The following is a 25,594-nucleotide window of genomic DNA, read 5'->3' as shown; positions in this document are numbered from 1 at the left end:
TCACATGAAAAGACATCATCTCTACATCGGAAGGAGAAACATGCTTTTTCCTCATAACTCCAGCCACAAGAACCCCTGTCCCATATCATAGTATGTCTGCTGTTGACTTAACACCATGCTGTTCATTTCAATGGCTGACACACAGTGCTTGTTTCATCTATTACAAGATGGGGAGAGAAGTAGGAGAGTGAGTGAGGGAGAGATGAGAGAACAACTGATAAACAGATGAAGGGAGCGAGGGAGGGAGCGGAGGGATGAAGACAAGAGGAAGGATGTCTGGAGGAAGGGATTGTTTGGAGGCACTGAAGTGGAACATAATTCCCAAGGAGTAGGCAAAGCCATTGAGGCAGAAAGATCGATGTGTGTGTGTAAAATGGTGTGTGTATGAGTGTGTACTAGTAGTGTGTGTACAACGTCTGTGTTCGCCAGACATCTTTTATCCCGATTCATCAATTCTCCTTTCAGCCAGCATGCCTGGGAGTCTGGGCATCTTCAAAAAGCCCAGAGGATGAAGAGGGGTCAACTGAAACCAAGTTCTCTGCAATTATATAGACAACAGTCAGTCTATGAAGTGGTTAGACAATAGTCAGTCTATGTATTCATTCAGCCTGGCTTAACCAGTCTATAGGCTACTGTGTTCTACAGTGTGGCACAGACAGAGAGCAGGCCTGTATGTCAGGATGAGCTAATCTGATAGATTTATCAGTGTACTGAGTAGAGTTGAAAGGTCAGTGAGTGTCTGACCCTCTCCTTGTCATCCCTGGGTTATTAACAAGGTTGGATGAGGTCATAATGTGACTAATTTTGTCATTTGAACATGGGATGTTGCATAATGACGTTCTAGTGTGGGCCATGCCCTGTGCAATCTGCGCGCCTCTCTAACCGGCTGTGCATAAAACAACCACGTTGTGGAAATCCAGTCAAGCCAAATGATAACTTGAAATGGGCACGCACAGTTTGAATGTTCACTGACAGTTGAGAGTCAGTCGTCAAGTTAGGATTCTGACCTTATTGAGTCAGTGGGAAAGTCAGTGGTTTGGATAGTCTAATCTACTGTTGGCCACCTGACAGGATATGACAAAGTCAGCTAGCAGGAAGAAAGAACCCAGTGCGGCCAGCCCTGCAGGATTCTGGTGTGTGTGTCAAATACCCTGGCCTGTGTTATCTCAGTGTCCCATGAGGGTGTTATGTCTCTGACAGTTCTGACAGTTACTGTTTGAAATATTGTTTCTGCACCACAGCACAACATTAGAGGACCTGAGGGACCACTGGATGGACTGATAGGCTATGACCCTAATGTTACCCCATAGGGTAAAATAAGTGCACTATATAGGGAATAGGGTCCAATTTTGGAAGCAAACAGACATTTGTACATAATGTAGTGTAGGTTTGTACAGCAGCCTAAGTGTTTCCATACAGGACATTAGCATCCATTCCATTCATTATTTACCAGTTAGGCGTGTTACCAGTTGTTTCTGCTAAAAGACTAAGATATTCAACAAATCAATTATGTAATAATGGTGGTAACAGCTGGCTCTCCTTGCCTCAGTCGTGGGCCTCTCGTGAAGTCTGATCAAGCTGGCTTCCATAATGCAAACAGAAGCAGACACCACTAACAGCGCTGGGTCAAAGAGAAGAGGAAGAAGAATATGGACAGAGACACTTTGACCCTTCCATTCCTCTCAGTTACGAACAGATGTTTCTCCCTCTCTGACGCACCCACACACTGAGGCAGGCAGGCAATGTGATATGAGGAGAAATTGGGTCATGACCTATTTTTGTGAGAACTCTTTTTGGGTTGTGTCCTCCTTCTTCCCATTCTGGTGAGAGAGATGAGGAGCAGAACAGATCTTACAGCAGGAAACGCAACGCTTGCTGAGGCCAAAATGACTATCACATGACTAAAGTGATTTGTCTCTTTCCACAGACAAGTCTATTTGTATAGGAGACAGACATGCGTACTGGCTATCTAAAAGTCCTCAGCTTCTGCACAGACATGTAACAAAAGTCAAAAGATACCAAACAGAAGACATGATGCTGAATCAATATAATAATCTGTTTGTCCGTAGAGTGCATGAGCATTAGACTAAATTACCACGGAGGAAAATTCTCTAGTTCATTAATTTCTAAGGTCAAGTGATTCACATGATTAGAACACCATTTACAATGTCCGATGGAGAGTGAGAATCTACAGGCCAGGCATATGTGAGAATCAGCCATCCTTTCCATAATACACACACAAACACACATGCACACACACAAACAAACACGCACGCACACAAACAAACATGCACGCACACGCACACTAAACCCATCAGAAAGAAAGCGTCCTTCAGTAAGACTGTGACTCTTACATTCCACTTCATTCTGTGGGCCGCAGCCAACCAGAGGAATTCAAACATTGGCTCTGCTCAAACTGGCCAATTACAGCTCATTCTGATGTGGCGTCTGAGTCATGCAAGGGGGGCCCACTCAATAACCTCCCTCCACAGACTGACTATGTGGAGAGATCGATGCCAGCAATATCTGATAAAGTTGAGTAGAGAGACTAGAGAGAGAATTGCATTAAGAATGAGAGATAGTTCATCTTTTTAGGATATTATCTGTCGTTCTTAATTGGAATTCTTTATCATCTAACACTAAGTGTTCTATGTTGAATAGGCAAACAGTTTGTTCTGTCACGATAGCACTGTCTGTAGAAAGGCATCATATCCTCAGCCAACCAGCAGCTCTACTGTATTCAATACAGTACAGAGGCCTGTACCCTGACCACAACTATGTATCCAACCTGCTTCTCAATCTCATATAGTCTAATGCCAACATATAGGGGATAAGCACAGTAAACTCATTAACAGGCCAATAGCTGGCCATTTAACACATTGCATTAGGCTCTGTGGATAAATGTAGACACATTATTGGCTTACTCCTGCTCTTGATGCCAGATAGGGTAGAGTATAACCGGATCCACAACGCATTGGTGGGTGATTAGGCTGATTGGAGTTCCAGATGGTTACCCTCCATAATGGGATAATAAAGACAACATACACTGTGCCGACGAATGGTGGCTGTCCGATCACCACTGACCAGAATATATAACCAGGTCATGTTGTCAGGAAAACCTGGCCCTAAATATGAGAGCAAATACTGTCTGTTTCTTCATGATGATCTATTGTAGTAAGTCTAGTCAGACCCTTGTAGCCTTGAGATATAATAGGCCTGTAGGGGTCTGGGCCTAGTGGTCTCCAGTGTCAGTCAGATCTACTGATTTTCACCAGTAATAACATCATCACTGCAGCTGTAGTGATCAATAATCACCACAAGAGCCATAACTTGTGGAATGTTCATTTCTGACTACTGTGTCAATGTATCGCTTTCGAATTGCAGCATTAGTGCAAGAAGCCTAGTACACGGACAGATAGGAGAGTGTGGCAGGCTAGCGTAGTGTGCGTGGCAGGATAGCGTAGCGCTTGAACATTACACCCCTGGCTATAGGCTACCTATCAGGCTGCATGGTGGTGGTTGATGATCATTCGAACAGGAGTCAATTGTCTCCCATGGAGATCCTTCATCCTCTCTCCTCCCACCCCCAATCAGCTCTGACTCACCTCCCACTGTCACTGACTCTGAGATGAGAAGCTCAACATTACTATTGACAGTTAACAGTGCAATATGCAGAAATCGCTCTGCCATTTCCTGGTTGCTAAAATTATAATAGTTCGCCTAATTTCAGTTTATGTGACAAAACAAGGAATGTATAGTGTTGAGAATTATTGTACCATCAAAACCGCTGTGAAATATATTTTCCATAACCAAAAATATTGTATTTTCAGCTGTTTGAAGTTGTTGTACAAAACTGAAACTAAAACACACAAAAACGAAACTTAAGAACGGGAAGCATAGAAATAGCTCACATAGAACAGATATACCACTTCATAGTCTTGCTTTCAATGAGAATGAAGGATCTATAACTCACATTTCTTTGTGAATTTGGTCAGATCATCCAAAAAGTTACATTTTGCAGCACAAAAAAAATCATGCCACTTCAGACCTGAAAACTGTTCCAAGGCATCTCATTACCAATAGAAACATCAGTCAGTCCCATCCTGCATGCTTCTTGTGGCTTCAAAGTAGCCTGGAAAACATGCACATGTCATGTCACCGTCTACTCTAGTCAGCTGGTCTCCAATTTATTGGTGTTTCCCTGTGCAGTGGTTTCTATGTCTCTCCTAGAGAGAGAAACAAACTAATCAACACCGACCATAATGATCACTTATCGCAGGCATTTTGCTGACATTGTTCATTACGATAAGTAGCCTACACTTGAGAAATGTGAAGTTTGAAATTAAATACGTTTTCTAATATGAGTGATTGTTAATGGGACAATTGAAGGCTACAACCATCAAACTAGCAGTAATTTAAAGCAGTGTTTCGCACAAGGGGTCGGCTTAAATATATTTATTTCAATGTTAAAGGAAATCAGTCCAAAAATGTATTTAAAAAGCCAACGATAAAGCCTTGCATCCCAATTTTTTTTATTTGTTTTGCGCTGTTTGCGGTACGTGCACTTGATTCAGCAGCCATAGCGTCGAGAAGGCCAAGTGTGCCCATTTTGAACCATTTCATGTGTCTGAAGGTAGAACAGGCTAAGGAAGCAAGTCAACTGCAATTATAGGCCTATCGCTGGCAAAGAGGTGTGTATTCCAGAGGTGTGTATTCAAGGGAAGCCAGGCTTCCCAAAAAAAGTGACCAAGAATTTTTTTTTTTATAAAAAAATTATCTTTCATCTCTCTGTGTTTCATAATTTTCTTTCAATTGGCAAGAGGCTGAATGTATCCCACAGGAGAAAGCACCCCTCTGTCTCTCTACATGTAAGCCATCTATCTGATGTTGTCTGGTCCAAACGAGTATGACATTGTTGCCGCCCGTAGCATTGAAGGCAAGGGAAGCCAGCGAGCATTTGGCCTCCCTTGATAAAAAAGGTATAAAAAAAAAATGTGCCAATCAGTATTGAGCTAAACTGAGCGAGCTCAACTGTGAATGGTCCGGCGCACCAAAAAAAGTGTCAAGGGAAGCCAGCTTGGATTTTGGCGTCACTCCTATCAAATCCCATTGAGAGCATACGTCATTGACAGTAAAACTTTAATTGTTGCATCTCATTGTGTTGTCCTCTGGTGGCTAGCTAGCTAAAATTGGCCCTTTCCAAAATTAGCTATGGATTAAGATTGAGCTGGACTTGTGGTTTTACAAAATTCTCCATACTGGCCAATGATTATAATGGCAATTCTGATCCAACCATTTATTCATACATTGTTGTGCCCCTGGCCTGAGAGGATGGAAGTTCAATATGTAGCTAGATGTAGAAGGCTAATGTTAACTAGCTAACGTTGCCCATGCATGTAATTTAGGCTAGGGAGCAAGCATTTTAGCCAGGTAGCCTAGGTCAAAAAACACTAAAAGCGTGTACTGTATGACAGAGTGTTAGACTGTTTCATCAACATGAGAGAAGGATGGCATTGGCGTTTCTCTACAAGGGTGAGTCAACATTTTTTTCTACTTGCACGAACGCTCACACACACGCAGAAATGAGAACCATGGACAGCCACATCATATTTAGCTTACATTAAACTGGACTAAATTGTTTAGATGTCACTGTATTAGACTAAGCAGAGGTGATTTGATGATGTTGAAATTTTGTTGGAATAGTGGAGGCAGCTCCTGTTTTCTTTGTGACTTGCGGTAACTGTCAGTGGTTCTAAATCAATAGTTGTTCAGTGGTCCGAAAAAGTCGGGAAAATGAAGTTGCTTGACCATGCTGTAGGTCATGTAACTGTCTGTTACTGTACAATATGCTTTGTGGACTTCACTGGACAGAGGTTACTATCCGGCTTTGTGATAAAACAAAGGTGTGGTCGAGTTTATTCTGCCACTGTGTCTTCTTATTGTCTCAGCCTTTAGGCCTATATATCATGGTCGCAAGGGATATGAATTAACAGGTTAAAAAGGCAAACAACGCAATTATCTCAACACATAGGTTGTAATATGGCTTCCCTAGTGATTTTATCCACACACTGCTACTGCTCAGTTCACCATGTCTGCACAGTTCCCTCGAGCCATAGACCGTAAAAAGAAGCCTTGAAAGCACAGCAAAGCTGATACTGTGAGACTTCAAAACCATGACCAGAGAGACTCAACGAATACAGCAAAGAGCTTCTGTTTTTATGAGTAAGTTCATGTTCAGGTTGTTATTCAGCCCTCCCAACACTTTGTTCAACACTTTTAAGCCATAAAATGTGCATTCTCCCTACTTCTACTCACGCTACAACTAGCACTATAGCTGCAATGAATGAGTTTAGCAAAGTGTTTCCATAAGCTTGCATTGTTATTATTCGTGGCTTGTATCTTTTTTCATGTCAAGGAATATTTCACTTTCTCTGGCCATAGGAGTAACAACATGAATTGGTGCACGAGGCAGAAATAATGCAGTGGGACTTAAGTTACGCCATCAGCTAGATGGCTGTATCCTCTTTTCTCAGCGGAGGGAGGGAGAGAGGAGGGACGGTGAGTCGGGTGAGGCAGCCTCACTGCTGCTTAGACCTCCCCTCAGACTGACCATCAGATGCAGGCCACCAGTCCAGTAAGAAAAAGAGCAAAATATGCTCACTCAGCTGTGCCTCACAATGAATACAAGAAATGATCTATTAGTTGAATGCATTCAGTTGTGCAACTGACTAGGTATCCCCTTTCATATACTGTTGAAGTCGGAAGTTTACATTCACCTTAGCCAAATACACTTAAACTCAGTTTTCACAATTCCTGACATTTAATCCTAGTAAAAATTCCCTGTTTTAGGTCAGTTAGGATCACCACTTTATTTTTTGAGAATGTGAAATGTCAGAATAATAGTAGAGAGAATGATTTATTTTAAGCTTTTATATCTTTCATCACATTCCCAGTGGGTCAGAAGTTTACATACACTCAATTAGTATTTGGTAGCATTGCCTTTAAATTGTTTAACTTGGGTCAAACGTTTTGGGTAGCCTTCCACAAGCGGCCTTTCAGGTTATGTCGATATAGGACTCGTTTTACTGTGGATACAGATACTTTTGTTCCCCTTTTCCTCCAGCACCTTCACAAGGTCCTTTGCTGTTGTTAAATGATTGATTTGCACTTTTCACACCAAAGTACGTTCATCTCTAGGAGACAGAACGCGTCTCCTTCCTGAGTGGTATGACGGCTGCATGGTCCCATGGTGTTTATAATTGTGTACTACTGTTTGTACAGATGAACGTGGTACCTTCAGGTGTTTAGAAATTGCTCCCAAGGATGAACCAGACTTGTGGAGGTCTACAATTTCTTTGAGGTCTTGACTGACTTCTTTTGATTTTCCCATTATGTCAAGCAAAGAGGCACTGAGTTTGAAGGTCGGCCTTGAAATACATCCACAGGTAGACCTCCAAATGACTCAAATGTCAATTAGCCTATCTTCCCTCTCTCTGCTCTCTCCCCATCCCTTTCTTCCCACCCCTCTCTCTGCTCTCTCCCCATCCCTGTCTTCCCTCGCTCTACTCTCCCCCATCCCTGTCTTCCCCACTCTACTCTCCCCCATCCCTGTCTTCCCTCTCTCTACTCTCTCCCCATCCCTCATCCCTCCCTTCCCTCCCTCCCCATCCCTCTTCCCTCTCCACTGCTTCCCTCTTCCCTCTAATCTCTCCCATCACTCTGCTCTCTCCCATCCCTCTACTCTCTCCCCATCGCTTTCTTTCTTACTAACGCTTTCCCATTAAACTTGTTCACCCCTACAGAAAAGGCTCCACATTACCTACCTAATTAGAACCAGCAAATGTAGGGTGGGTGTCTCACTTTAGCCACTTTGAAAAATAAATGACAGCGGTCTGTCCCTATTTTAGGGACAGACAGCTATGTACGCTATAGAAAACAACATTCTTTGAAATAAACCCAGTCTTTGTGGAAAGTAAGATCTGAAACATTGCTCATCCCAAGGACTTGGTGGCCTGCCTGGTCATTTGGAAGTGTGAGGAAACAATGTGTGCAGTCTGTAGCTTACCCCATGACAGTCAGGCACTCTCCTCTCCTCTGGCATTCCTGTCTGCTAAGCCAAAAGCATCAGCTTCCTTATCTTTTGTGTTGTGTGTGATTACAAGAGAGATGTGAAATATGCTGTGTCTGATGAGCACACAGGTTTACTTCCATTAACAAGGGTTTAAATAAATAGCTAAAGTGTTATTGGGTGTGGTATAAAACAAGAAGTTATCCAAGATGGCGTAGCAGTCGGACGTGTCTTGTCCCATCTTAATAATCGTTTTCCTCAGTTTTTTTGTATATATTTTAATCTCACTTTCCATCTACGGACTGAAAATACTCTACAGCAACCCGCCTCACCCAATGTGGTACGAATCTGCTATTTTTTTTTACTTTAGAACCGAAACTCCCACCAGAGGCTAGCCAGCTAACTATCTACTAGCCAGTTAGCCACTGCTAGCGGTCTTCACCGTTAACTCGGACACCAGCCAGCCTCAGCTCTGTCAATACCTGCCAGTCTGCACAGAGCAATATCAACCCAGAGCATATCAGACTGCTTTTTCTCTACCACATCTCCGGATTCCTACCGCAAGCTCTGGACCTTTACACCGTATCACCGCAGATAGCTAGCTGCAATCCGAGTGGCTACTCCTGGCTAACGTCTCTGTCCCGAAGCAAGCACCAGTTAGCCTTGAGCTAGCCTCGAGCTAGGCCCATCTCCCGGCTAGCCAAAGAGGTCGACCAGCTAATTCTTGGGCTACAATACCTCTTTTGCCAATTGGCCTGGACCCTTTATTGCCGACACAGCGCCCTGCCGATCCATAACAACTGGTCTGCCGACGTAATTGTCCGAGGTGGTTTCAACAGGCTTTTCCGTTGCGACGTCGCCGAAGATCCATCTACTGGCCACGGCCTGCTAGCTTTCTGAATCGCCGTATCTCCAGCTCTAGCGTAGTAGCGACTACTGAACGGCCCTCTGACTTCACCTATTGCTGCTCATTGGGCCCGATGATCACTCGGCTACTCATGCCTCTCCCTAATGTCAATATGCCTTGTCTACTGCTGTTTAGGTTAGTTATTATTGTTTTATTTCACTATAGAGACCCCAGCCCCGTCCTAAATGCCTTAGATAGCTCGTGTGTCGCACCCTCCACACATGCGGAGACCTCACCTGGCTTAACTGGTGCCTCCAGGGACCAGTTTACCTCCACTGTACTCACATCCTACGATACCCTTGTCTGTACATTATGCCCTGAATCTATTCTACCACGCCCAGAAATCTGCTACTTTTATTTTCTTTCCCCAACACATTAGACGACCAGTTCTTATAGCCTTTAGCCGTACCCTTATCCTACTCCTCCTCTGTTCCTCTGGTGATGTAGAGGTTAACCCAGGCCCCGTTGCCCCCAGTACCACACCAATTCCCAACGTAGTCTCATTTGTTGACTTCTGTAACCGTAAAAGCTTTAGTTTCATGCATGTTAACATCAGAAGCCTCCTCCCTAAGTTTGTTTTATTCACTGCGTTAGCACACTCCGCCAACCCTGATGTCCTAGCCGTGTCTGAATCCTGGCTTAGGAAGGCCACAAAAATTCTGAAATGTCCATCCCCAACTACATTTTCCGACAAGATTGAACTGCCAAAGGGGGCGGAGTTGCAATCTACTGCAGAGATAGCCTGCAGAGTTCTGTCATACTATCCAGGTCTGTGCCCAAACAATTCGAGCTTCTACTTTTAAAAATCCACCTTTCCAGAAATAAGTCTCTTAACATTGCCGCTTGTTATACACCCCCCTCAGCCCCCAGCTGTGCCCTCGACACCATATGTGAATTGATTGCCCCCCATCTATCTTCAGAGATTGTACTGTTAGGTGACCTAAACAGGGATATTATTAATCTAAATCTAAACTAGATGCCCTCAATCTCACACAAATTATCAAGGAACCTTCATCCTGACCAAATTGCCCTCTAAATACACCTCTGCTGTCTTCAACCAGGATCTCAGCGATCACTGCCTCATTGCCTGCATCCGTAATGGGTCCGTGGTCAAAAGACCACCCCTCATCACTGTCAAACGCTCCCTTACACTTCAGCAAGCAGGCCTTTCTAATCGACTTGGCCCGGGTATCCTGGAAGGATATTGACCTCATCCCGTCAGTAGGAGATGCCTGGTTGCTCTTTAAAAGTGCTTTCCTCACCATCTTAAATAAGCATGCCCCATTCAAAAAATGTAGAACTAAGAACAGATATAACCCCAGACTTGACTGCCCTCGACCAGCACAAAAACATCCTGTGGCGGACTGCATTAGCATTGAATAGCCCCCGCGATATGCAACTTTTCAGGGAAGTCAGGAACCAATATAAACAGTCAGGAAAGCTAAAGTTAGCTTTTCAAACAGAAATTTGCATCCTGTAGCACTAATTCCCAAAAGTTTTGGGACACAGTAAAGTCCATGGAGAATAAGAGCACCTCCTCCCAACTGCCTGAGGCTAGGAAACACTGTCACCACCGATAAATCTACGATAATCGATCATTTCAATAGGCATTTTTCTATGGCTGGCCATGCTTTCCACCTGGCTACCCCTACACCGGCAAACAGCTCTGCACCCCTCCCCCTGATTTTCTGAGAGAGCTGCAAAATCTGTATCCCTACAAATCAGCTGGGCTAGACAATCTGGACTTTCTTTCTGAAGTTATCTGCCGAAATTGTTGCAACCCCTATTACTACCCTGTTCAACCTCTCTTTCGTATCATCTGAGATCCCCAAAGATTGGAAAGCTGCTGCGGTCATCCCCCTCTTCGAAGGGGGAGACACTCTATACCCAAAATGTTATAGACTTATATCCATCCTGCCCTGCCTTTCTAAAATCTTCGAAAGCCAAGTTAACAAACAGATCACCAACCATTTCGAATCCCACCGTACCTTCTCCACTATGCAATCTGGTTTCCGAGCTGGTCACGGGTGCACCTCAGCCATGCTCAAGGTCAAAACGATATCATAACGCCATGGATAAAAGGCAGTATTGTGCAGCCGTCTTCATCATTCTTGGCCAATCACCGCATTTTTATCGGCAGACTCAACAGCCTTGGTTTCTCAAATGACTGCCTCACTTGGTTCACCAACTATTTCCCAGATAGAGTTCAGTGTGTCAAATCGGAGGGCCTGTTGTCCGGACCTCTGGCAGTCTCTGTGGGGGTGCAACAGGGTTCAATTCTCGGGCCGACTCTTTTCTCTGTATATATCAATGTCGCTCTTGCTGCTGGTGATTCTCTGATCCACCTCTACGCATACGACACAATTCTGTATACATCTGGCCCTTCTTTGGACACTGTGTTAACAAACCTCCAAACGAGCTTCAATGCCATACAACACTCCTTCCATGGCCTCCAACTGCTTTTACATGCTAGTAAAACTAAATGCATGCTCTTCAACCGATTGCTGCCCGCACGCGCCCGCCCGACTAGCATCACTACTCTAGACGGTTCTGACTTAGAATATGTGGACAACTACAAATACCTAGGTGTCTGGTTAGACTGTAAAATCACATTAAGCATCTCGAATCCAAAATTAAATCTAGAATAGGTATCCTATTTCGCAACAAAGCCTCCTTCACTCATGCTGCCAAACATAACCTCGTAAAACTGACTATCCTACCGATCCTTGACTTCGGCAATGTCATTTACAAAATAGCCTCCAACACTCTACTCAGCAAATTGGATGCAGTTTATCACAGTGCCATCCGTTTTGTCACCAAAGCACCATATACTACCCACCACTGTGACCTGTATGCTCTCGATGGCTGCCCCTAGCTACATATTCGTCGCCAAACCCACTGGCTCGAAGTCATCTATAATTCTTTGCTAGGTAAAGCCCCGCCTTATCTCAGCTCACTGGTCACCATAGCAACACCCACTCGTAGCACACGCTCCAGCAGGTATATTTCACTGGTCATCCCCAAATCCAATACCTACTTTGGCCGCCTTTCCTTCCAGTTCTCTGCTGCCAATGACTGGAGCGAATTGCAAAAAAATCACTGAAGCTGGAGACTTATATCTCCCTCTAACTTTAAGCATCAGCTGTCAGAGCAGCTTACCGATCACTGTACCTGTACACAGCCCATCTGTAAAAAGCACACCCAACTAAATCATCCCCATATTATTACTTACCCTCTTACACCCCAGTATCTCTACTTTCACATCATCTGCACATCTATCACTCCAGTGTTTAATTGCTAAATTGTAATTATTTTGCCTCCATGGGGTATTTATTTGTTCCATGGAATAAATGTTATGGATCTTAATGTTTTTCCTCATAATCCTGGACTATCGGACAACCATTTTTTTTACGTTTGCAATCGCAACAAATAATCTGCTCAGACCCCAACCAAGGAGCATCAAAAGTCATGCTATAATTCTCAGACAACCCAAAGATTCCTTGATGCCCTTCCAGACTCCCTCTGCCTGCCCAAGGATGTCAGAGGACAAAAATCAGTTAACCACCTTACTGAGGAACTCAATTTAACCTTGCGCAATACCCTAGCTGCAGTTGCACCCCTAAAACCTAAAAACAGTTGTCATAAGAAACTAGCTCCCTAGTATACAGAAAATACCCGAGCTCTGAAGCAAGCTTCCAGAAAATTGGAACGGAAATGGCGCCACACCAAACTGGAAGTCTTCCGACTAGCTTGGAAAGACAGTACCGTGCAGTATCGAAGAGCCCTCACTGCTGCTCGATCATCCTATTGTCCAACCTAATTGAGGAAAATAAGAACAATCCAAAATGTATTTTTGATACTGTAGCAAAGCTAACTAAAAAGCAGCATTCCCCAAGAGAGGATGGCTTTCATTTAAGCAGTAATAAATTAATGAATTTCTTTGAGGAAAAGATCATGATCATTAGAAAGCAAATTATGGACTCCTCTTTAAATCTGTGTATTCCTCCAAAGCTCAGTTGTCCTGAATCTGCACAACTCTGCCAGGACCTAGGATCAAGGGAGACACTTAAGTGTTTAAGTACTATATCTCTTGACACAATGATGATGAAAATAATTATCGCCTCTAGACCTTCAAGCTGCATACTGGACCCTATTCCAACTAAACGACTGAAAGAGCTGCTTCCTGTGCTTGGCCCTCCTATGTTGAACATAATAAACGGCTCTCTATCCACCGGATATGTACCAAACTCACTAAAAGTGGCAGTAATAAAGCCTCTCTTGAAAAAGCCAAACCTTGACCCAGAAAATATAAAAAACTATCAGCCTATATCGAATCTCCCATTCCTCTCAACATTTTTTGAAAAAGCTGTTGCGCAGCAACTCACTGCCCTCCTGAAGACAAACAATGTATACGAAATGCTTCAGTTAGGTTTTAGACCCCATCATAGCACTGAGACTGCACTTGTGAAGGTGGTAAATGACCTTTTAATGGCGTCAGACCGAGGCTCTGCATCTGTCCTCATGCTCCTAGACCTTAGTGCTGCTTTTGATACCGTCGATCACCACATTCTTTTGGAGAGATTGGAAACCCAAATTGGCCTACACGGACAAGTTCTGGCCTGGTTTAGATCTTATCTGTCGGAAAGATATCAGTTTGTCTCTGTGAATGGTTTGTCCTCTGACAAATCAACTGTACATTTTGGTGTTCCTCAAGGTTCCGTTTTACATTTACATTTTAGTCATTTAGCAGACGCTCTTATCCAGAGGGACTTACAGTAGTGAATGCATACATTTCATACTTTTTTTTTCTGTGCTGGCCCCCCGTGGGAATTGAACCCACAACCCTGGCATTGCAAACACCATGCTCTACCAACTGAGCTACAGGGACCACTATTGTTTTCACTATATATTTTACCTCTCGGGGATGTCATTCGAAAACATAATGTTAACTTTCACTGCTATGCAGATGACACACAGCTGTACATTTCAATGAAACATGGTGAAGCCCCAAAATTACCCTCGCTAGAAGCCTGTGTTTCAGACATAAGGAAGTGGATGGCTGCAAACTTTCTACTTTTAAACTCGGACAAAAAAGAGATGCTTGTTCTAGGTCCCAAGAAACAAAGAGATCTTCTGTTGAATCTGACAATTAATCTCGATGGTTGTACAGTCGTCTCAACTAAAACTGTGTTGGACTTCGGCGTTACTCTGGACCCTGATCTCTCTTTGACGAACATATCAAGATTGTTTCAAGGACATAGCAAAAATCTGAAATTTTCTGTCCACAATTGATGCAGAAAAATTAATCCATGCTTTTGTTACTTCTAGGTTAGACTACTGCAATGCTCTACTTTCCGGCTACCCGGATAAAGCACTAAATAAACTTCAGTTAGTGCTAAATACGGCTGCTAGAATCCTGACTAGAACCAAAACATTTGATCATATCACTCCAGTGCTAGCCTCCCTACACTGGCTTCCTGTTAAGGCAAGGGCTGATTTCAAGGTTTTACTGCTAACCTACAAAGCATTACATGGGCTTGCTCCTACCTATCTTTTCGATTTGGTCCTGCCGTACATACCTACACGTACTCTACGGTCACAAGACGCAGGCCTCCTAATTGTCCCTAGAATTTCTAAGCAAACAGCTTGAGGCAGGGCTTTCTCCTATAGAGCTCCATTTTTTATGGAATGATCTGCCTACCCATGTGAGAGAAGCAGACTTGGTCTCAACCTTTAAGTCTTTATTGAAGACTCATCTCTTCAGTAGGTCCTATGATTGAGTGTAGTCTGGCCCAGGAGTGTGAAGGTGAACGGAAAGGCACTGGAGCAACGAACCACCCTTGCCGTCTCTGCCTAGCCGGTTCCCCTCTCTCCACTGGGATTCTCTGCCTCTAACCCTATTACAAGGGCCGAGTTACTGGCTTACTGGTGCTCTTCTTCCATGCCGTCCCTAGGAGGGTTGCGTCACTTGAGTGGGTTGAGTCACTGACGTGGTCTTCCTGTCCGGGTTGGCGCCCCCCCCCCCCCTTGGGTTGTGCCGTGGCGGAGATCTTTGTGGGCTATACTTGGCCTTGTCTCAGGATGGTAAGTTGGTGGTTGAAGATATCCCTCTAGCGGTGTGGGGGCTGTGCTTTGGCAAAGTGGGTGGGGTTATATCCTGCCTGTTTGGCCCTGTCCGGGGGTATCATCGGATGGGGCCACAGTGTCTCCTGACCCCTCCTGTCTCAGCCTCCAGTATTTATGCTGCAGGAGTTTGTGTCGGGGGGCTAGGGTCAGTCTGTTATATCTGGAGTATTTCTCCTGTCTTATCCGGTATCCTGTGTGAATTTAAGTATGCTCTCTCTAATTCTCTCTTTCTCTCTCTCTCTCGGAGGACCTGAGCCCTAGGACCATGCCTCAGGACTACCTGGCATGATGACTCCTTGTTGTTCCCAGTCCACCTGGCCGTGCTGCTGCTCCAGTTTCAACTGTTCTGCCTGCGGCTATGGAACCCTGACCTGTTCACTGTGATTACTATTATTTGACCATTCTGGTCATTTATGAACATTTGAACATCTTGGCCATGTTCTGTTACCATCTCCACCCGGCACAGCCAGAAGAGGACTGGCCACCCCTCATAGCCTGGTTCCTCTCTAGGTTTCTTCCTAGGTTTTGGCCTTTCTAGGGAGTTTTTCCTAGCCACCGTGCTTCTACACCTGCATTTCTTGCTGTTTAGGGTTTTAGGCTGGGTTTCTGTACAGCACTTTGAGATATCAGCTGATGTAAGAAGGGCTATATAAATAAATTTGATTTGATGTATTTCTTACCTCCCTAATCTTACTACATTTGCACGCACTGTACATTTGGTTTTTCTATTGTGTTATTGACTGTACATTTGTTTATCCCATGTGTAACTCTGTGTTGTTGTTTTTGTCACACTGCTTTGCTTTATCTTGGCCAGGTCACAGTTGTAAATGTGAACTTGTTCTCAACTGGCCTACCTGGTTAAAGAATGGTGAAATATTTTATTTTTTAAAGATACAAAATATCCCTTTCTCTTCCATCAGGATTATCAAATTAATGAACTGCTTTATCTGAGAATTTCTGCCAACAGCAGAAGTATGGTCGGCCTACACAGGACAGACTACAATGCAATGTTAAGGCTACTTGCAACATTACATTTAATCTTTGATATTTACAAATAAGATAGTGTACTCCAGAAAGGACATTATCTCTCAGATGACTATTCACAAATGTCTAGCATCTTGCTGAAAAAGTGGGAACCGCCAGCATGTTATGGTTTAATCCCAAATGGCATCCTACCATTACTTTTATAGTGCACTGCTTTTGACCAGAGCTCTGAAGGCCATGGTCAAAATTGTGCAATATATTGGGATTAAGGTCGGTGCCAATTTGGATGGAGATTATGAGACCCGCGTGGGTCAAATCTCGGTGTCTACCACGAACCTGCTGGTAGTTCTGATCCTGGGGAGTGAACGTGTTGTCGATGGGCTGAAAGTTCAAGTTGACATGAGGGAAATTGTGTAGCCAATATGTCCACCAAGGTGCACTATAATCCTCCCGTATTGAAGACATCCTGGCCCGAGTTTAATTATCCAAGATCTAGTAGTCTTCTTTAGTAAACGGACAGCGCAGTCCCGTCTTCTGTAACAAAGCTATAAACTGCAATGAAAAAGCATGCTGGATAATGTAAACTCGTTCACACGCACAGTAGACAAAAGGTGCAGGGAGATCGTTAAAGGAAAGCATCCCAAAATGATCCGTGAAAAAGAAAATTAGCACACCGTGCCCGGTCAGCCCGTTTCAACCACAGCCATCCTACCGTCTGCTGGTCCAGTCATTCCACAGACAAGGGCCGTCCCTACACCGGAGCGCGTAGGAATGCTGGAGACAAAGCGAGAGCGCGCAGAACCTGAAAGCAGGAACATGAATAGTAATGAAAAAAAAAATATTGGAAAAAGTAAGGCTTGGCACGTGGTAAATGGATACTCAAGTTTATGAAAAAAGTATAGGTATAGGCCAAATATATAATAATTATGAAATGTTCGCAAAAGCAACATCGATATCTGGGTAGCTCCATTGACTTTGCAACACTACCATCTAGTGTAAATAAACTCACATGCAGAATCTGTCAAAATTTACCAAAGTGCCATGGAAATAACACACAACTGATAAAATGACCGTAGTCATACGGCGCAGCTGGAGGATTTGGCCTGGTCTTTTTCCAGTCTGCAAACTGCTGCTGGACAATGACCCAGTGTTGACAGACAGGGAGCTGAAGAATGGGTTCTAATTTACTATCCCGAATCCGAAAATATTTTAAATAACAAATGCCACCCTATTCCTTATAGTCTACTAATTTAAGACCCATAAATACCTGGTCAAAAGTAGTGCAGTATATAGGAATAATAGTGTGCCATTTGAGACACAAACCTTTTGTATCCTAGCATATCAGTGGGGAAGTGGTCTGTCTAGTTTGTAGTAGACAGTAGCCAATGCTATGGTCATTCCAACAAATTAAACACTAAACATTTCAGCATGCTGTGACAAACAAGGTGAATATCATAAGTCTCAACCTTCAGAACATTCTGTATGAAGTGGATGAGTCTCATGAAGCCGATTCTGACTATGCACTAGTCTGAAATGGAGAACTTTAGCCCGACACGTGCCTGTCAATGGTACCATGGCACTGTCCCTTAGGCCTACCTAAGTTAATATCGCTGTTCACAACTTACTGTGGAGACTTCAGCTAAACATGCCAAAAGAAACTAGCCTACCCATCTACACCTTTCAATTAGTCATAATTAGCATGTAGATAGTCACCTTTTTTACCCTAACCATCAGATTGACCACTAAGTCTATATACATAATTATCCCAAATCCACGAAATGGCAGTGTTGGTAAAGTAATAGTACTGCATCTGTAATGGCAGGTTCTTCACCTAGTCACTTCCAGGAGCATATTTGTATTTAAATCCACCAGTCCATGAAGTAAGCGCAGGGCTATAAGCGATTGGATATGTGTAAGCAATGTAGTCACCACCCGAAACAATTTAGATGTGGTTACATCATTTGAGTATTGGAAGAGGGCCACTCCACTACAGATAACCTGTCAAATTTGTTTAGTCGTGAATCTTCAACAGCAGCCATCTCTTCATTAAACACCTGATTACACATCTCAACAGGTGATCCATGCAAGTCATGACAGCACCAGTGGGGGTGGGCCTTCCCTCTTCTGTTTTCTAGTGCTCCTCAAGCATGGGGTAGGCCGACGTCCCGACTTCCAATCAAACCAACTCTTTGAATGCCCAACTCCTAAGTTTGCAGTTGTCTACATTTACATTTTAGTCATTTAGCAGACGCTCTTATCCAGAGCGACTTACAGTAGTGAATGCATACAAAACACTAATGCAAAACATTTTTTACCCTTTAGTATACTTCATCGTATATATACACTTGGGATATCACTGCAATAGGACAAGTACAAAAAACAAATAATTGGAGGAAGTCCTTAAATCTGAGGAGTAGGTTGAATCTGTCTGGGAAACCAGCTCTTAGATAATCCAGTCACTTCATTCGGCAGACAGTTTTTGCCTTCTTCCAATAAAAAGCCACTAAGCATGTTACACATGAATATAGATAATTTACTGTAGTGGAACAACATAACAGGCATGACAAAGACAAATGGTTTTCCTCTTTTTATTACAATTTACTGTACACGAAGATAGTCCTCTACTTGAGCTCCTTCACAGCCAGACCTGAAAAGAGATGAGCTGGTTAGAAACTACATTACATGAATCATGCTCATTCACAAAACATGCTTTGAGTGACCAAGCTACAAACTTGATACATTGACATTATTAGAAATGCTACTGGCGGTAGGCGGACAAGCGAAAGTTCGCTTGTTCAAATCCCTGAGCAGATTTTGGGAAACATCTGTTGATATGTCCTTGAGCAAGGCACTTAACCATAACTGCTCCTGTAAATTGCTCGGGATAAGAGCATCTGCTAAATGACTAAAATGTACAGTTGGGGGTTCAGGAAAGAGTATAAATCAATTTAAAAAAGGAAACTGCAACATTTTAGCAACATGAAATCTTATTCAAATCTGTTCATATACACCCCTAGGAAGAACGACACCGTAAAACATTTTCTGACAAGCGACCACTTACATATGGTCAAGTTAATACATTTTTTAAAAGTTAGGGAATAACATATACTAAAGCATTTGCAAAAGATTCTATAGCAACATAGAATGGGAAAGCAGCAATGTTTTTGAACAATGAATAGATACTGCAGTAAATAGGAACAGAGTCTACGCAGACCAGTGCGCCACAGCCAATCAGAGCTACAGTAGGCCTTCATGAAAACAAGAAATTTGCCACAGACCTGCTATCATTCACTTTGCTCTGGACTGTGTGTTTGATGGAAGTTATTTACTTTATTTTTATTTACTTTATTGCACATCATCTGCACAGCTATTACACCAGTGTTAATTTGCTAAATTGTAATTAGTTCACTACTATGGCCTATTTATTGCCTTACCTCCTCATGCCATTTGCACACACTGTATATAGACGTTTTTTTCTCTATTTAGTTACTGACTGTACGCTTGTTTATTCCATGTGTAACTGTTGTTGTTTGTGTTCCACTGCTTTGCTTCATCTTGGCCAGGTCGCAAGTTGTAAATGAGAACTTGTTCTCAACTGGCCTACTTGGTTAAATAAAGGTGAAATGAACAATAAATTAAAATGTAGCTAACGTTAGGCTGTTTTTAGCTTGCTAAATAAAGATATGCTAGCCTATTAGCCACGTTATGATTGACTTGTGATCATTGCACTTGCTAGTTTGATAGTATTGACATTCCCAGTCTTAGTTACATTTGTCAGTTTTTTTCTAGAATATCGAGTCTTTAAACTGTATATACCGAAAGGTGGCAACAAACAATGTACCAGACCAGCTGTGCATTACAAAGACAATTCCTCCTTTGGCCACCTTTCCTTCCAGTTCTCTGCTGCCAATGACTGGAACGAATTGCACAAATCGTTGAAGCTGGAGACTCGTATCTCTCTCACTAACTTTAAGCATTAGCTATCAGAGCAGCTTACAGATCATTGCACCTGTACATAGTCCATCTGTAAATAGGCCATCCAACAACCTCATCTCCATATTGTTAACTTTTTTTTTTGCTCCTTTGAACCCCAGTATCTCTACCTGCACATTCATCTTCTGCACATCCATCACTCCAGTGTTTAATTGCTAAATTGTGATTACTTCGCCACTACGACCTATTTATCGCCTTACCTCATTTGCACACACTGTATATAGACTTTCCTATTGTGTTATTGACTGTACGTTTGTTTATTCCATGTGTAACTGTGTTGTTTGTCGCACCGCTTTGCTTCATCTTGGCCAGGTCGCAGTTGTAAATGAGAACTTGTTCTCAACTGGCCTACCTGGTTAAATAAAGGTGAAATAAAAATAAATAAAAAACAACCTGAGGGCAATACGTTTCGGACTACCAAGAAAAGTATTGTTTAGTTACATTAAATCACGCATTGAACTGCAACTACCTATTCTGCCAACAATTCCTTAGTGTACGTCATGGAATGTTGAGTCAAATATAACTCATTTTTAAAACCTCCGAGTTTTGTAGCATAAACTGGGAATTTTATATATTTATCTGATATGATTGTCTGTTTCATATCTTCCAAAATAGTTAAAACGCTGTCAGTTTCACTTTAAAATCTTCAGCGGCAATGGAAGCAAGCAGCGTTGTTATATCAGATTAAAAAAAATGTTGGCCGCCAATATTCCCAGACAGCTCAAAGCATTAAGGAATATACGTCCATGCACCGGTGGATCTCAATTTCTGATGAAGTTGAAACTAAGCATTAGGTCCATCCTTACTCTCCTAGCAAGTGTGCAAATGCACCACAAGCACCAAACATGTGGTGTTTGGACAACTTGTATAGTAATAGATCAGATTACTTCATCACGTTCAATTTGTAACCACTCTGCACTGACAAAATAACATCTTTATAGACTGGAAATTGTCACCAGACTTCAGGATTAAAGGTCTTGAGAGATGGTCCTATAAAACAGATTTCAGACTCCTTGTGCCAATTACCAACCCAATTAACCACAACATGCCAGATTCCATGTGATGAAAGTTGAGCATCTTACCTGGGGGCAGGGACTGTTTCAGCTTCTCTGCCTTCTCCTTATCTGTGATGACGAGGGTGTACAGGTACCGGCTGCAACGCACCTTGAACTTGACATTGTCCTTGTTCTTCTTGATCTTTACGGCTGTGGGATAATAAACAAGAAGCAATCTAAACATTCAACACTATAGTTCGCAGTCGGCGTTCCCAGACACAATCCTATGTGGGTGCAGAAATGATAAAGACATAAGCGTTAACAAACTCCACATTTTGAGTGTACTGACTAGTGTACAATACGGTCTGTGCATATTTGTAAACAACAGCTGGTGCACGTAATCTAAGGAAGTCTCTAGATTTTGCTCGCTTGAAGTAGAATATATTGTGATAAATTGCAGGCCACACTACTTGCCTAGAGAGTTCTCAGCTATACTTTTCGTAGCTGTTAATTTACCACCACAGACAGATGCCGGGACTAAGACAGCACTCAGCCAGCTGTATAAGGAAATAAGCAAACAGGAAACCACTCACGCAGAGGCGGCGCTCCTAGTGGCCGGAGACTTTAATGCAAGGAAACTTAAATCAGTTCTACCAAATCTCTATCAACATGTTAAATGTGCAACCAGAGGGAAAGAAATTCTAGATCACCTGTACTCCACACACAGAGACGCGTACAAAGCTCTCCCTCGCCCTCCATCTGGTAAATCCGACCACAACTCTATCCTCCTGATTCCTGCTTACAAGCAAAAATTAAAGCAGGAAGCACCAGTGACTCAGTCTATAAAAACATTGTCAGATGAAGCAGATGCTAAACAACAGGACTATTTTGCTATCACAGACTGGAACATGTTCCGGGATTCTTCCGATGACATTGAGGAATACACCACATCAGTCACTGGCTTTTATTGATAAGTGCATTGAGGATGTCGTCCCCAGTGACTGTATGTACATACCCCAAACAGAAGCCATGGATTACAGGCAACATTTGCACTGAGCTAAAAGGTAGAGCCAGACGAGCTAAATCACTTCCATGCTCGCGTTGAGGCAAGAAACACTGAGGCATGCATGAGAGCATCAGCTGTTCCGGACGACTGTGTGATCACGCTCTCCGTAGCCGACGTGAGTAAGACCTTTAAACAGGTCAACATTCACAAGGCTGCGGGGCCAGACGGATTACCAGGACGTGTGCTGACCAACTGGCAGGTGTCTTCACTGACATTTTCAACATGTCCCTGATTGAGTCTGTAATACCAACATGTTTCAAGCAGACCACCATAGTCCCTGTGCCCAAGAACACAAAGGCAACCTGCCTAAATGACTACAGACCTGCAGCACTCACGTCCGTAGCCATGAAGTGCTTTGAAAGGCTGGTAATGGCTCACATCAAAACCATTATCCCAGAAACCCTAGACCCACTCCAATTTGCATACCGCCCAAACAGATCCACAGATGATGCAATCTCTATTGCACTCCACACTGCCCTTTCCCACCTGGACAAAAGGAACACCTATGTGAGAATGCTATTCATTGACTACAACTCAGTGTTCAACACCATAGTACCCTCAAAGCTCATCACTAAGCTATGGATCCTGGGACTAAACACCACCCTCTGCAACTGAATCCTGGACTTCCTGACGGGCCACCCCCAGGTGGTGAGGGTAGGTAGCAACATCTGCCACGCTGATCCTCAACACTGGAGCCCCCCAGTGGTGTGTGCTCAGTCCCCTCCTGTTCACCCACAACCGCATGGCCAGGCACGACTCCAACACCATCATTAAGTTTGCACACAACACAACAGTGGTAGGCCTGATCACCGACGAGACAGCCTATAGGGAGGTCAGAGACCTGGCCGGGTGGTGCCAGAACAACAACCTATCCCTCAACGTAACCAAGACTAAGGGGATGATTGTGGACTACAGGAAAAGGAGCACCGAGCACGTCCCCATTATCATCGACGGGGCTGTAGTGGAGCAGGTTGAGAGCTTAAAATTCCTTGCTCTCCACATAACAACAAATTAGAATGGTCCAAACACACCAAGACAGTCGTGAAGAGGGCACGACAAAGCCTAATCCCCCTCAGGAAACTAAAAAGATTTGGCATGGGTCCTGAGATCCTCAAAAGGTTCTACAGCTGCAACATCGAGAGCATCCTGACCGGATGCATCACTGTCTGGTACGGCAATTGCTCAGCCTCCGACCGCAGGGCACTTCAGAGTGTAGTGCGTACGGCCCAGTACATCACTGGGGCAAAGCTGCCTGCCATCCAGGACCTCTACACCAGGCGGTGTCAGAGGAAGGCCCTGAAAATTGTCAAAGACCCCAGCCATACTGTTCTCTCTACTACCACATGGCAAGCAGTACCGGAGTGCCAAGTCTAGGACAAAAAGGCTTCTCAACAGTTTTTACCCCCAAGCCATAAGACTCCTGAACAGGTAACCAAATGGTTACCCGGACTATTTGCATTGTGTGCCCCCCCCCCAAACCCCTCTTTTACGCTGCTGCTACCCTCTGTTTATCTTATATGCATAGTCACTAACTATACATTCATGTACATACTACCTCAATTGGCCACACCAACCAGTGCTCCCACACATTGGCTAACCGGGCTATCTGCATTGTCTCACCACCCGCCAACCCCTCTTTTTACGCTACTGCTACTCTGTTCATTATATGCATAGTCACTTTAACCATACCCACATGTACATACTACCTCAATAAGCCTGACTAACCGGTGTCTGTATATAGCCTTGCTACTCTTATTTTTCAACTGTCTTTTTCCTGTTGTTTTATTTCTTTACTTACCTACACACACACACACCTTTTTTTTCTTCTTCGCACTATTGGTTAGAGCCTGTGAGTATGCATTTCACTGTAAGGTTTTGTATTCTGTTGTATCCTGTTGTATTCGGCGCACGTGACAAATAAACTTTAATTTGATTACTTGATTCAACTGTCAGAAAAAGTGTCAGATGAGCAGAGCATGTGGGCAACAATGTAATACTTACACTTGGCATCCTTCCTCCTTGCTGTAAGAAGGAAATCTTTTATTTCTTCGATTTTTCGTGGCTGCAATATAACAGGGAAATAATAAGTACAATGTTCTGCAACAACCACACAACTACAGGGGTTATCTCAACACAAATACCTTTGCTAACATGGCATAAGATTATAGCCTCATTGCTGGCATAGCCATCTAGCCAAGAGAGAATAATAACAAGCTAACTAAATGAAAGTAATGTGAGGATTGTCAGTGGACCGGTGGAACTAAAGATTCTGGTTATATCGAAATTTAGCACTAGGTCCACCCTTATTCTGGCAAGCGTGTAAATGCATCACAAGCACGAGACAGCCTGTGATGGTTGGACAACTTGCTAAGACATGCTGGCTAGCCAGGTTATCATTGGCTAGGAGTGCTAACGTTCGCTAGTTAGCTCGTTACAACCCACAATGACAGTTGTAGCTGCCTTTCACTCGACTCGTTGACATTTCAGTTACTAACGAAATAGCTACACAACATCAGTTTAAGTTAGTTAGAAACTCGTGTACTGGCAGTAACCAACCAAAGCAGCATTACTTGGCCGCACCGGAATTGGCCTGTGCTAACTAGTAGCCTACTCGGCTAGATAATGCTGGCGAACTAGTTACACAGGTAACAACCAGGCAAACAGATACCAACGTCTCAACGAAATAGCTAACACTAAGCGTACTAAACAGTATGCCATGAACAGTTAGCCATGTAATTAAAATTCTATGAAAATGGTCCTCACCATCTTGCCGTGTCAGCGGACTGAAGCCTGAAAGACCGTAGAAAGACGAGGGTCAGAATTCAGATAATTTCAGTAGAACAAGCAACGCAAAACTAATATTAGGTTTATTATATGGATACATCTTTGTAAGATCATTCTTTAATAATTTGGGGGGCATATTATGCAGTTATAAGAAGGATGGAGGATGATTACAAATGTAATATTGAATGTATGGAAAAATATATACAACTTACACAGCCTGCAAGAGAGGGGAGAAAGAGGACGGAACTTCCGCTGACGTAAAAATTATAGGTCAAGCTACGGCATACCATGGAGGACAAATGTAAGATGAACGACTTTCTCTTCACTCATTTATCCTTACTTAAACGTTTACTTTTTATTTTCCCAGAAACAATAACCAATTTGCAAACTCCTGATCCAAGATGGCGTAGTGGTGTAGACGTGTTTGTCAATGTCCCGTGTACATTTTGTTTTTTTTCCTCTTTTTTTGTATATATTTCAATCTCTTTTTCCATTCAAATGTGATACAGATCTGCTATTTTTTAGACCTTATAGCTAAAACCTCCATCAGATGCTAACCAGCTAATTAGCTACTAGCTATTTAGTCATTGTTTTTTTTCTTATTTTTCTTATTCTATTTAGTCATTGTTAATTAACCACTGCTAGCGGCCTTACCTTTAGCTCAGACACCA

General features: G+C 43.2%; 2 protein-coding genes across 5 annotated transcripts in view; both read right to left on the bottom strand.

Moving 5' to 3' along the window:
* Positions 1–18,512, bottom strand: part of LOC115152881 (protein tweety homolog 2-like) — a 97,501-nt gene extending 78,989 nt beyond the window's left edge. For all 4 annotated transcript variants that reach the window (XM_029697778.1, XM_029697779.1, XM_029697780.1 and 1 more), the window contains exon 1: positions 16,422–18,512. In XM_029697778.1, coding sequence (XP_029553638.1) covers positions 16,422–16,550 — 129 coding nt within the window. In that variant the 5' untranslated portion in view covers positions 16,551–18,512. The remainder of the gene's footprint in view (positions 1–16,421) is intronic.
* A 145-nt stretch (positions 18,513–18,657) lies between these two features.
* On the bottom strand, positions 18,658–25,239 carry LOC115152882 (60S ribosomal protein L38). The gene is made up of 5 exons (XM_029697781.1): positions 25,136–25,239; positions 24,903–24,929; positions 24,141–24,201; positions 21,161–21,283; positions 18,658–18,732 (listed from the first exon to the last, which is right to left on the bottom strand). The coding sequence occupies exons 2-5, from the start codon at positions 24,903–24,905 to the stop codon at positions 18,707–18,709; spliced, it is 213 nt and encodes a 70-aa protein (XP_029553641.1). The 5' UTR covers positions 24,906–24,929; positions 25,136–25,239; the 3' UTR covers positions 18,658–18,706.
* Positions 25,240–25,594: the final 355 nt, after the last annotated feature.

Source organism: Salmo trutta, chromosome 18 (assembly GCF_901001165.1).
Source record: "Salmo trutta chromosome 18, fSalTru1.1, whole genome shotgun sequence".
In the NCBI taxonomy this organism is placed as follows: Eukaryota; Metazoa; Chordata; class Actinopteri; order Salmoniformes; family Salmonidae; genus Salmo; species Salmo trutta.
Note: the sequence above shows the minus strand (reverse complement) of the source record. Positions and strands in the feature narration are given on the sequence as shown.

Excerpts from the sequence above, each read along its gene's own strand:
- LOC115152882 (XM_029697781.1), bottom strand. Across the intron at positions 21,284-24,140 it reads AAGGAGGAAGGATGCCAAGT|CCGTAAAGATCAAGAAGAAC; the intron begins GTAAGTATTACA and ends ATTATCCCACAG. Across the intron at positions 18,733-21,160 it reads GAAACAGTCCCTGCCCCCAG|GTCTGGCTGTGAAGGAGCTC; the intron begins GTAAGATGCTCA and ends ATCTCTTTTCAG.